The following is a 13328-nucleotide window of genomic DNA, read 5'->3' on the forward strand; positions in this document are numbered from 1 at the left end:
CGTTTGACCCCAGTACTCTTTCCTGCCATGGCAGGGGGTTGGACTAGATGATCTACTCAGGTCCCTTCCGACCCTAGAAACTATGAAACTATTGTGAATTGTGGAGAGGATTATTGCCACTGTTTAATTTGCTGAAATGTGGTCCTTGGCTTTCAGTGCTAAATGCAAAGGGATGAAGCACATTGTAAATGTTACCCTGGAAAACACGGAAACAATGTATTTTGCACCTCTTCCATATGGGACCAGATTTAGTACAGGATGTGGTAAGGTTAAGCTGGCTTTCTATTATAACTTGCTCAATACCATGATAGTTACAAATAATTTAAACCTGATATAAACACTAATTCCTGCCTCTTCCGGAAGCTTGTAATCCTCCAGTAGTAATGACACAGGTCTTGAAGCTTGTGGGGGGGGAAAAAAAAGGTATTCTGATTGGATACCAAATCACAGTTTACAGTGTAAAGGAAGGTGGGGAACAACTACCAGGGATGCACAATACAGAACTGAAATCTGTAGTTCAACATTCAAAATGAAGAACGGCCAACACAAAAAAGAATCCAAAGACCTACAAATCAGCTTATAAATATGCTTAAAAGAGGAAGAATTATACATGGCACAAAATGGAATTTTAGGAAGCTACCTAATCGCATTTCACGGAGAGAAATGCCTGGGATTTCAACACATAGTGAACAGCACATACAGTGGAACTCTAGATTTGAGAGTACGGTATAGTTTAAATCCAGGAGACAATTACATATGTAACTAACAAAAACAAAAACATCTGTGATCATATAATTCACTTTACACTCAGGAGCATGTTCCTAATTTTTTTCTATCCCCATTCCTAATAATTCACTCTATTACTATTTTCTGCCACTTTATAACGTCTTTCCAGGATGGTTAACTTCACTTCTCCCAGTTTGCTGACTCCAGGTAACCCTGGTCCAGTTTGGTAGTCTTTTTTTTTCTCCCCCCATTCCTGATGTTAGAGCTGTTCTTGCCTAGATGGTATTTTAGAGAAACAGCTCTATTTCTGACTTTTTTCTCAAGATTTCAAATAAGTGACCTGGCAGATTAATGGAAAACCAAAGACCAGCATTGTTTGCCTGCCTCCAAGACACTCAAGAGCTCTTCTTTTGAGAAACCATTGGTAATACCAGTGCAGACAGTGCTTGTGAGAGTGAAATGTCTGACAGCTGTGAACTCCATTTTGCATTAGGAATACTGCTCTGCATTACACACTGAACATGTCTAAACTTGCCCAGGGCACATCACTGTAGACCCTGTGGATGGAGGCCCAACCAGGAGCACAAACCTGACACCTCACTGAAGGACCATCAGAAAGCCAGCAAGACAGTCCAGGGCCATCAGCTTTGATAGTCCCACCTGTTGGCCTACATCCATGGAATACTACATTTCTCCTACAGCGTGACCTGCTCATGGGACACGCATGCCTGAGGAAAGGAACTGGAGGATCCCTTTGCAGCATGTGGCAAAAGGCAAGACACTGTATTTAAGAGAGGGGGTTCTACTGTGAAAAGTGGTGAAGGAGTCAACCATAGAAGAGGACAGAAAGCTCCCTGCCCGGCTTGAAATACTGACCCACGCAGAACTCGGGGGAAGGGCAAGATCAGACTCGGGGATAGTGTGCCAAAACTTTTGCTACCTTTCAAGGATGTGTAACCAGGGTGGATTTGATTTAAATCAAATTGGCTTAAATTATGATTATAATTGCAATTTAAATCACTGGCCAGGAAGCCTTGATTTAATCACTTTTCTACAAAAAGTGCATTCTTTTTTAATATCCTTTATTCATTTAACTTCTTGAAACTTTGAACTTTCAGAGAGAGTTAAGGGCTTTACTGTGTGTACGCAAACTTGCAAGAGGGCTGATGGGTGGGTAATCGGGGCCGTTACCTCTCATCCCCATATACTGCTATTAAGAAAGATGTTCTCTGGAGACACAAATCCACAGGTTGAGAACTGAAACTAAGCATCACAGAGATGCTTAATGGGATCTTCTAGACTGAACACTGAGTCCCATTGGGTAGAGTGGTTTTCTTAAGTCTTGACTAATCTTTAGAGAAGCCTCTGGGAACCCCATAAGATTGGGCCCCTAACATAGTCCATGGCCTGTTGTGACCTATTTATAAAGCTTTTCTAAAAAGGTTACATGAATGTATTAACACAAATAGCTTATAATTAGAAGTTCTAATCCCTACTCCATGATGATATCTTTGAGCTTTAACATATCTTCAATTAAAACCATCTTTACATAGGTCTATTTTTTTTAAAGCACCTTGAAAGAAATTAAAATGTGATTACATCAAAAATGTTTTAAATAAAAATCTGATTTTGAATTTTGTTTTTAATCATTGATTTTTATCCACCCTGTCTGTAACTCAATTGCTTTTGCAGTAAAGTCATTAGTTAGGAAATTCTTTTGCAAAAGTCTGTAGTTCCTTCCTTTCATGTCAAATTATTCCTGAAGGGATGAATTTATAAGCTCAGAGTGCCTCTACAAGCTGGGGAAGTACCAGGCGCTGGTTCCAAGGTCCCAGAGGGTTGGATTGTGCAGTCCACTCCCCAAGAAAGGGACGTCAGACAAAAGGGCTCAGCCTGGAAGTTCTGTAGACCCAGAAGCAGAAAGAGCAACTTGTCGGCAGCAGCAGTGACCCCTCGATACAAGGATGACTAGACAGAGCAACAGGCTCAGGGTGCAGCCAGGGAGGCCAACGCTGGATATTAAGAAAAACTCTCTCAAGAGGAGGGTGGTGAAGCACTGGGACAGGTCACCCAGAGAGGTGGTGGAGTCTCCATCCTTGGAGATGTTTAAGACCCAGGTAGACAAAGCCCTGGCTGGGATGATGTAGTTGGGCCTGGTCCTGCTCTGAGCAGGGGGCTGGATTGGATGCGACTCCTGAGCTCCCTTCCAGCCCTCACAGTTGGTGATTCTGCGACTTAAAAAAACCCCCTCTGAGCACGATGCTTAAGCCTTTCTGCCCAGAACGATGCAAACGAGGAATTTATTTATAGCTCATGTTAACCGCAGTTAGTTTACCAAGCAAATGCAATCACTCTCCATGACTGACCTATCTTCACCATTCTGCCAGTCTGCGTCCTCCACGAACACCTACGAGCCCCAGTTGGAGAACCTGCTTAGCCTGAAAACGGCATGCGACCCGTGCACGCTGCGATCGAGACCGCGCTAGAGCAGGTTGCTCTGCTCCACATGGGACCAAGGAGATTCACCCCACTGGAGGTAAGTCCCCAGCTACGGCCACGCGCAACGCGGGACTCCTTTCCTAGGACTGCGCCACTGCTTCCTCTTTTCATAACAAGCTGAACAGCGGGGCAGGCGCAGCGGCTGCGGCTGGACCTCGGGGGGAAGGTGATGACCGCAACAGGGTCCCCGCGACACGCAGGCTGGCCCAGGTGGGAGGCAGAGGTGCTGAACAATAGGAACAACTCCAGGCTTGCGCCCCGCCCCCAAAGCCCAGCTCAGAGCCCGCACCGTCCCGCGCTCGACCTCACCTTGTCCGAGTCCAAGTCGGGATCGGCCTGGCAGAGGCGGAAGAGGAAGGACTTGGGGTCCCGGCACAGCGTCTGCCGCGTGGTGAGAAAGCAGGTGCCGCCCACGTTCAGCCGCACCCACTTGCCCGGGACGCCGCCGGGGGCTCCGGAGCTGCAACGCCGGCAGGGCTCGCCCGGGCCGGGGCCACCGCCAGGACCCAGGAAATCGCAGTGGTTCTCCGCCGCCATCCTCAGCCCGCCGGAAGGCCCGTCCCCGATCCGGCCCCCGCGCCCCGCCCGCCGGAAGTGCCCGGCAGCGATCCCAGCCCGGTCTGCCCCTCCCTGCCGGAAGCGTGCTCTGCCCGCCGGCCCAGGCAGCCCCCGTCGCGGCGAAGGGCCTAGCTCAGCGAGCGGACACCACTCCACCCGCTCCGGGCAGCCCGCGCGCCGGCTCCTCCCTCCGGAAGCGTCAGCCCGGATTTGCAATTCCCCCCCCCCCGCCGGAAGTGCCCGTCGGACTCGTGTCCCCACCGGAAGTTCCGCCGCACCCCGCAACCCCGGTCCCCGCCCGCAACCGGACCGGCGCGGAAAGAGGAGGCGGGAGCCGGGCCTTGGACCCTACATGCTTTTATTACAAGACTATCGAGCATAAGTGAAAATCCATCATCCAGTCACTAACTACGGCTACGGCACAGATCTGTCGAGGGAGGATAAACAGAGTCATTAAATTATGAGATATGATTAAATCATCGACCAATAGAAAATTTATATAATAAAGCCAGAAAAGATGTAAATATAGTTTACAATAATTATTCACATTCAAGGCTGTACATCAATACATACAACACCATGGCCCCGAACATGAATTCAATCCAAATAATTCATATATTAGAATTTAAATAACACAGACTAAACTAGGGGCCACCGAGAGCCAGCAAATAACCTTATAAGAATAAAAATACAAAAGTGTGTATCCTAACATCATTGCATTATTTGCTTCTGTTTTGTAAGGTCTTTAGTTTTTGCTTTGCCTGTACATCACAGTCACAGCTACAAACCAGGTAGAGAATAGTACACACATTATAACTGACTGCCACCAACCTGAAAGACAGCTAACAGACAACTATCAAAACTGATTATAGTTCCCAATTGTTTTTGTCAGACAGATACAGCAGTTGTAAATCCTGCCACAATTTAGTACACTCTGCCTCATCCAATCAAACTTAGTATATGGTCATAGGATGCTTTCTAAACAGCAACTATCCCCATTCATTGTCATTCAGACAGACAGACAGACTGGACCACGGGATGTTCGCCAATTGGTTTTTTCCTTGTCAAAGATGTTCATTCTATAGAGTCGCATTGCTTCCAAAACAGAGGAAACAAGGCCATGGGAAACATAGGTTTATGGCTAAATTTGAGTTTCATTATGGCCACCATTTTAGCTGAAAACAGAATTACTCACCTGCAAGCTCAGTCAAAGCAGAGCCAGATGACCTTTGGGCCATGAGGCCTTGCAGGAGTGATTCCTAATTTGAATAGTAAAATATCTGCCTAGAAATAAAATACTTGAGGCATTCACCAAATGCTTCAAAGTGATATAAATACCACACCAATTTGTTAAAACTTCAGGGTTATGGTTTTTTTTAAAAAGCCCAGCCTTGACAAGAGGAGGAGTAGGACTATGTCATGCACATCGTTAGCAAGCTACTTACATGTAAGCCCTTTCCTCCATCTAAGGGCCTAAAAAACTAAAAGTCCCTCTCTGCCTCCATAAGTTAACAGGGGCCAAAAATTTGGTAAAGGCAATTTATCCCTCTTTGAGATCATTTTCATTCATGAAACCATTTCACTTATCTCTTGGTATGTAGCAGTGTTGGTATTTCTGATTTTCCTCTCCTGGTAACTATAAAAAGATGCCAAGCAAAATCTCACAAGACTGAAGTAAAAGACCTCCATTATGTCCCACCTTCCTCTTCTGTCAAAAGTCAATGGAAACAGTCTTTCCCTTTTACATATGGTCTAGGGTTTAGTACCATCTAGTTTTAAGAGTCCAAAGCTCTGAAACTCTCTCCATTTCCCTTATTCAGAGGTAAGCAGAAGTGCAGCACGTGTGCTGAAGTAGGAAGACAGCTCTCAGTTGGGGTTAGGGGCAAGACAGAACTGTACTTTACTGGCGTAGCTACCACCATCCTCATAGACAATGTTTTTGAGCCAAGAACACCCATCTCCACTTTTACATGGCTCATCAAAACAGAAATAGATGAGTGTAATATTGCCCCATACTGCCACAGATCATCCTAGCATTGACTTCATATAAGCCCCTCCATCCCAGATGCATGCAAACACAATTTTCAGTGCTTGTTATATTACAGGTTGCAGGTGACATACCATACAAGGTGTCAGTGTCACTTCAAAACTGGGGAACATTTATGGGGGAAAAAAAAGTTAAACCATACCCAGTCATCAAAACTAGTAGAAGAAATTACATCTTTTCAGCTTGCAAGTGTAATACTTAAGTCTGTATTATGCATGGGCATAACACTTTTATCCAGACCAAAGGAGGTTTTGGGGAATTATACATAGCAGATGGTTCATGTGCTAAGGGGAATAACAGCAACACTAGATAGTTTACAAGGTCCTGAGACTCCCACTGGTTTCACAACAAATCGTAAAACCCACACAGTTGTGTTGAACTACTCATGACAGACAAGAGCTGTGTTACAGTTAAGAAAGTGATGCTACTATGATCTTGTTAAAATTAACCAAGCTCAGAACTGTGCTTAGGACATAGAGGTTAGCAGTGCTAAAAACAGCCTTTCAGGTTAGCCAAACAGTTTTGAACTTGTGCAGAAAGACTGAACAAATAAAGGGATAGTAAAGGGATGGCTCAAGTATACTATATAGCAGCAATATCCCTGCTTTCTTTCCATCAGATTCCATCCAACAGAAAAAGTAGACTCATCAGTGGAGTTGAACATATTTCTGGAGTCAGAATGTCAAGCTAAACATCTGCTGGTGTGATTCACACCGTTTCCCCCACAATCTTCTGGAAATAGCAAGCGTTTAGGGTAGAAAGCAAAATGAACGAGCAGATTCTGCTCTTGAAGATATTTGTAGCGAGGAGTGTGCAAAAGCTGCTAGTGGCCACCTACCACTAGGGGAGATGTCCTAGAGATGCCTTCAATTTGCATTCTCCTCCATGCATTGGCATTAACTGCTGAGCCCCAATTCTCCCCGAGATGTACCTATCACATGTAGGATCCAGGCCTCTATCATACACAGTTCTTCCCAATATGTAGCTAAGCTGCCAGCAAACCAGTGGACACTATTTCTCACGTTAAGTGCATTTTTCTCCCTATGGTCAATCTTTCCACCACTACGCCCCCTTCTAAAGGGCAGTGAAAGGCATATGCATCACCTAGATTAATTTGTGGAGGTTACTCTCACCTATGCCCCACTTGGCAACACTGTTTCATACTGAGTAACAGCAATGCATATATTGAGATTCTGTTTAATCCCATCCTTATCAGTGTCTTCCAAAGAAAGCAATATTATCCAGCTACAGCTCAGTGCTAAAAGACCTTTAATCCAGAACCTGTGGCACTGACCTCAGAGAGAGCCAACATGCAAGTGGAGCTTGACAGCTTTGGCATTATTTGACACTACAGCAACAAACTCTGAAGTACAATATCATGTCTTGGTCATGATAATGTCTGTGGGGCTTAATGCAGGTGTAGATGCAAGAGCACTGTAATACTCAGATTTCAGTAGTAAGCAATTTTGCCTTTTGAGCAGGGGTGAAGCTACTTTCAAACTAGCCTGATTGTAACAAGAGATCTATCTTTTACTTTTGCCTTTTGTTAGGAACTTTAGAGGCACTGTAGCTCCTCTCAAACATGACAATACAAGTAGTGAACTTGTCAGTATTTGCACAGACTTGTCGGTACAGAATCCTACTACATACTAGTTCTTCCTCCAGAACAAAAATTATGAAGAATGCAGTAAATCACAATTTTTTTTTTTTTAAGGTTCTGGAAACAGATCCTGAACTATCTCCTCCAAGGCAAGTGATACATCACTCCTAATGCCCACAATAACCCTCTCTAAGTACATCTAGCATTGCCCAATTGCTTCTGGGGCATTCTGGCTAACCACAAAAATGGAGTCCGACTATGATCGTAACACTACCACAGGACTTTCTTCCTTAAGAGAGCAGGAGATGTATATTGTACTAAAAGAATTTAAGAGGCAAAGGAGCAAAGATGAGGCACTTCTTTGCAAACGAACAAGTGGGTGTGGTATTTATACTGCATAAAACATGAAGGAGAAATGCCTTTCCAGGCCTGGATTTACCCTTTCAAGGGGGTCCCAGATTCCCAGAAGCACAAATACATGGGGAAAAACCATGAGAAGTTATTTTTAACGTGTAGAAATGAAGTCTTTGCTATGTTACAGGAAATGTTTGACCACAAAAAACTTAATTTGAAAAGGATGAAGTCGGCCGATATGGACAAAATATTTTCATTATATAGATATGCCTCAAGTACCATAAATGTTCTCTGTATTGACATTTTTTAAGTCAATGTAAGGGCCTAATATATTTAAATTGTTTAAAATATTTTCAGAATTGCTAAAAGGTCTGAGATGTTTGGCTAAGGACCAAGACAGGAATATTTGTACATCTCATTATACAAAGACAAATAAATCAAAAGTCATCTATTGTACAAAATTTTCACTCTTCCTTCTCTACCCAAGTAAATAGGTTGGCCCCACTAAAATGCACAATACATGCACACCCTGGAAAGAAAGCTACTTGCCCTCATCTCCTGAAAAGGTGAAGTCTATTTACTACTTCAATAGTAACATTTTTTTGTTTTTTTTACTAAAAAGTTCATTTTTAGTTAGTATTAGTTAAAAGCATGCTGGTAAATTTATTGTCCCTTGATTAAACATGTAAATGCATCAAATTAAAATTAAAATTTCATCTTTAAAACTTTATACGCTTCAAAAGCCACCATTTCTACTTTAGAATTTTTTCAGTGCCCAATTCAGCGTTTTACTCTTACAACCTGTATCATCAGAGTCTGCCTGCCAGACACATGTATCTGATTCACTCACATAATTATAATTAAGTACCACGGAAATCCTGCAACCAGAACTATATTAGGAGTTATGCAAGGGTGCAACTGACCTGACTGCAAATGCCATACACCAGTAAGCCTAGGGAAAAGAAGGGGGGCGGCGGTGCAACAGAGACTGGAGGGGGGAGAGGAAGAGAGGTAATAGTTATACCTCAGTGGAGGCATTTAGAAGCTCCCTGATGAAATACAGTTTAATGATAATCTGAAAGTCACAAAAATAACCAGCCCCATAAAATACAGGGCTGGTATACAATTTGGGGTGTGTGCGTGTGGATTGGTTTTAACTGGTCTTAAGTGAAGCTGGTAATGCAAGGTCTATCTACTAGTTTGCAGCAGAAATTGAGCTGAAGTGCACAAAAGCAAGATCTTCACTGCAACGATATGCATGTGGAAGCCTCAACAGAAGCACAAAGAGCGAGCAAAGCGACCCTGAATTCCATTTGTGTTTGTTTTTTTAAAAAAAAACAACAAAATATTTCAGACATATGCTTCCCCTTGAGATGGATAAACAGGTGGGTTGGGAAGATTCCTCTGATCGGCTGCACGTGGAGTTCTAGCAGCAAGTAGGGAGGCTGGGATATTTTGGATGAGCTTTACTAGTTAGCAGCATTCTGATGGTATCTGTGCCGCCAAACTTCATGTATCTTTTTGCACCATTTATGAGCATTCCCACTTGGGTCCATCAGGTAATATGTCCTGTTAGGCTACAAGTAAATAACAGTTTAATGACTATTCCAAGAACAGATGAGACAAGAAACTGAAAAGCAATAAATATTCTGCTACTGGTAAGAAATCAATCATTCAGAATGTATTAAAAAAATCTTCAAGAACACATTAAATTGACTAGCAATTAAAAGCAACTTCATGCATTATCCCTGAAAAATGGTGCTACTGGTGGATGTACATATGTAGAGTAACTGATACAGTAGGCTGACATAAGTCTGGTGAGCTGCAATATGCAAGAGTGCTTGGACTCAACTGTAAATAGAGCAAGACAAAATTCTTCATGCAGTTCTTTTTGGATCACACAATCCATGTAAGTTTCTATTTCTTTAATGAAAGCAAAACAAAATGAGACCTAGACACTTCACTGCTTCCTAGCCATAAAAAGGTATAAACACCCACAGCTCAATTTGCACAATTCAATTCTAATTCCAATTCAATTCTTATTCACAATTTCAATTCAATTCTAATTCCAATAATTTAATACATGTGTGGTGTTTAAAGTTATTTTAAGGCTTCTGAAAAAATTAAAAGGATATTTACTTACCGTGTGAACAAAAAAAGTCTTAAAATTCTTGGCTTCTGGTCGCAGCTCTAGTGACCATGGAATCTCTCCTTTCAGAACCTTGTTGACAGGATCCACATAATACAAATGGGGCCCTTCTGTGAGGAGTAACTGGCGCCGACGAGCAAACAATCCCTGACAAGAGTAGCAGTAATACAAAGAACAAGCTATGTATTATCAAATGATCTATTTTCTAAAGCATGTGCATAATTCACATTGACTTCAGTGGGACTTTAGCAATTGCCTACATACTTTTCATCATAGCTTTGATCCAGGAGAGTCTGCGATACTCTTCATCAATGTACTGTTTATCTAATCAGGAATTTTTCAAATCGTTTTACATGCAAGTGTCAGACAACCCAATCATCAGATAATTAATGGATACTAAATTATTTGGCCATTGATAAAAAAAATTCCCACATGGATAAGTTTTTAGAAGTTTAAGGTTCTCAAGGCATCCCAGTGGAAACTGAATGAATACAACCTGATTAAGTTCAGAGACTGGAGCATCCAGTAAATATCTTATTTGCCTGGTGTTTCTAAGTGTTGTTTGGTTTATTTGTTATTTCTAGAGCATGTTTAAAAAGGTAATACCTACAAGCCACTGGTGTGCATCTGCAATCTTTATCACTTTTTACACTAGCATTCATTACTAAATACCTTGCTTTAGAAATGTTTTAACCCCTTCTCCCCAAAATAAGTATCACCATAAACAGAGGATGACAATTAAAACAAATAACTTCATTAACATTTTGGATCAAGTTTGTGCTTTCCTCACCCATTTTCCCTCTGTTCACTTTCTCTAGGTCACAAACAATGTATACCATAAGCAGTTTAGGCAAGGACCCAGTCTGTCTCTGAAAATTGGCTAGCACTTTATACGGCAATTTCTTATTCTTAACCATTTTTGCCTCAACACATTTCCGAAGCAGCATGCATACAACTAGTCTTTTTTTTTTTTTTTTTTTTTTTTTTAATGAGTGACTACTTAAAATGCAAGTAGGGCTGGAAGGAACATCCATAGATCATCTAGACCAAGACTGAGCCTGAGGCAGGGTCATCCCTGTCCCTGTACAAATCCATAATCTAACCTCTTAGTAAAACTACCATCAGCCCAGATATGTATCAAATTTTCTACAGGACTTTTAGGAAAAAAAAGCAGCTAATCATATAGACATTGTGATAGCAAGCTACTTTTTAAAGCCTCTTATTCTCTGTAAAGTCAGCAATCAAAGCAACAGACTTCTGAAGAACACAGAGGGTGAAGTAAACAAAAAGCAATTAAGATGAAGAGAAACTTGGGCACATGGGAGGCAGGTGGTGACAATAAAATGGGGGCAGCTGAGTGACTGTACAACTCTGGAGCTTCCTTCTAACTCTATGATCCTAAGGCCACCCGTTTCCCTGTAAATAATCTAAATCACATGCAGAAGAGGAAGGAAAGAAGAGCTACTATTATAATGGCAGCTTATTTCAGTCTACCTTCCACTTTGGCCCAATGATGGTCTAAACCCTAGTCCTAGATATTGATATCTATCCGAAAAACTGAAACTTTGCAGAATATTTCAACAACTCAGGCTGATAGAGAGGGTTGACAGGTATTTACATTCAAAGCTGTTTATGAGTTGAAAACTTCTAGGAAACCTGGATTACAACATTCCTCCAACTCAAAAGACTACTAGGGGCCCTATCTGATTTGGATTCAGCCCAAATCAGGAAGAGTGATTCAATTCGTTGAGTGGATCACTGTCCCCAGTCTGATTCGGCCAAATCCGAATCTGAAGATTTGATGCCAATTTGGAGAATCAGTGATTTGGCCATAGGCAGAGCTTTAAATGTTTTGTCTACATACCTTGAGGTACCAGCGTGGCTCGTGATTGCTGTGATGCTAGGGTGGATGGAGCATCCCATGGGAGCTCAGTGATCACCTGTGGGGGGACCCCAGGTGCCCCCCCCAGATCCAGGAGGCACCAGTCACTGAGCCGGGGGCAGAGGGTGGCACACCCCAGCACACTCCCCAGTGGACTGGAAGTACTTCTAGTCCATTTCCAGGTCTGCTGCTGAGCATGCTGGGAGCCCTCATGCTCCTGTGGGATGTTCCACGTGCCCCAGCACCACAGCATTCATGACCCACTGCTACCTCGAGGTATGTAGAGAAAACATTTGAAGCCGTGTCTATGTCTGAATCACCAAATCTTCCAAATCTTTCTGAATCGATTCAGAGGATTCCGAATCTATTTGGAGATATTAAAGGGTCCTCTGATTTGATTCAGATTTGGAGATTCAGCCACCAAATTGGGCCAAATCTCTGTCGAATCGAATCAAGGACCGAAACGTCACGCAGCCCTAAAGACTACTCCATTTAAAAACAAACAAACAAAAAAACCTTAGGGCACTTTTACATGTGCTCCAGGTGTTGGGGGGGGGGGGCGGCATTTTAATTAGAGCTGCTCCAAAAGCCGCTCTAGTTAAAGCACTGCAGAATTTCATACATCAGTGTCCCCATGCTTCAAAAAGGGGGTGGAGGCGCTTGAGCTAAAGCTCATCAGATGAGCTTTAGTTCAAGCTCCCCTGCCTTTTTGAAGCATGGGGACACTGATACATAAGCCGCAGGAGGCTGCTGGAGTGCAGAATTGCTATGCCCCAGCAGACTCAATTAGTCCCGTCTGTTCTGATGCACTGTAACTGGCTGCTCCGATGTGCTGCATCGCACTTGTGTACAGGCACCCTTAACAATATTAAATTTGTGAAAGATCTGTTTGTTGGGAAATGCTACATCTTGCAACTGGGAGGTAGCCTACAAACCCCTAAATATCAGAGACTTTAAAGAAAGTTTCCTCACAGATTCACAACTCTACAAAAGCAGTATAATTTGAAACCTTTCTAGAAGAAAATCAAGACTTACCTTTCTTTTGTCTACTGGACCCATTTTTAGTATTAAGTTATTTTCTACAAATTGATGCCTAACAAGAGAAAAAGAACAAGCCACTGTCATTCCAGAACCCCTCCACAGGAAGTAATCCACACTGTCCTAGTAATCATTTTATTTCTCACTCTCATTTATCTTAGAAATTTCTCAGTATCTATACTGCCTTGGAATCTTTAAAAACTTCTTCTCTCTACATAGGCAGGCAAGTTTCCTTTGGTAAATATGGCATTGTTTATTAGGCCAACTGAAATAGTTGGAAAAAATTATTTGCAGCATCTCTCTACACAGTGCACCTCCCCCACCCCCATTAACCACAAATTTAACTTTAAATATTAGGTGAACTTCTGCCTCCTCTCCACCATACCCCAAACTGTTACTTGCTTACGATAACTAAAGAATTATGATGTCATTGGGATAATGGAGACCTGGTGGGACTCCACCCATGACTGGACCA

At 42.6% G+C, this 13328-nt stretch overlaps 1 protein-coding gene and 1 long non-coding RNA gene across 5 annotated transcripts in view; one reads left to right on the forward strand and one right to left on the reverse strand.

Annotated features, from left to right (window-relative positions):
* The window catches only part of LOC109314584, a 19041-nt gene extending 11519 nt beyond the window's left edge, over positions 1 to 7522 (forward strand). The window contains exon 2 of the long non-coding RNA XR_002102319.1: positions 5168 to 7522. This is a non-coding gene — a long non-coding RNA (uncharacterized LOC109314584). The remainder of the gene's footprint in view (positions 1 to 5167) is intronic.
* PDPK1 (3-phosphoinositide dependent protein kinase 1) overlaps positions 1 to 13328 on the reverse strand; it is a 104366-nt gene that overhangs the window by 56067 nt on the left and 34971 nt on the right. For 3 of the 4 annotated variants that reach the window (XM_019541802.1, XM_019541803.1, XM_019541804.1), the window contains 2 exons: positions 12851 to 12908; positions 9928 to 10080 (listed from right to left, as the gene is read on the reverse strand). In XM_019541802.1, the coding sequence (XP_019397347.1) occupies positions 9928 to 10080; positions 12851 to 12908 (211 nt within the window). Of the gene's footprint in view, positions 1 to 8547; positions 9362 to 9927; positions 10081 to 12850; positions 12909 to 13328 lie in introns of those variants that run through there. The other variant, XM_019541805.1, reaches the window with a different exon arrangement.

This window comes from Crocodylus porosus, unplaced genomic scaffold, assembly GCF_001723895.1.
Source record: "Crocodylus porosus isolate Cpor-Errol unplaced genomic scaffold, CroPor_comp1, whole genome shotgun sequence".
Taxonomy (NCBI): domain Eukaryota; kingdom Metazoa; phylum Chordata; order Crocodylia; family Crocodylidae; genus Crocodylus; species Crocodylus porosus.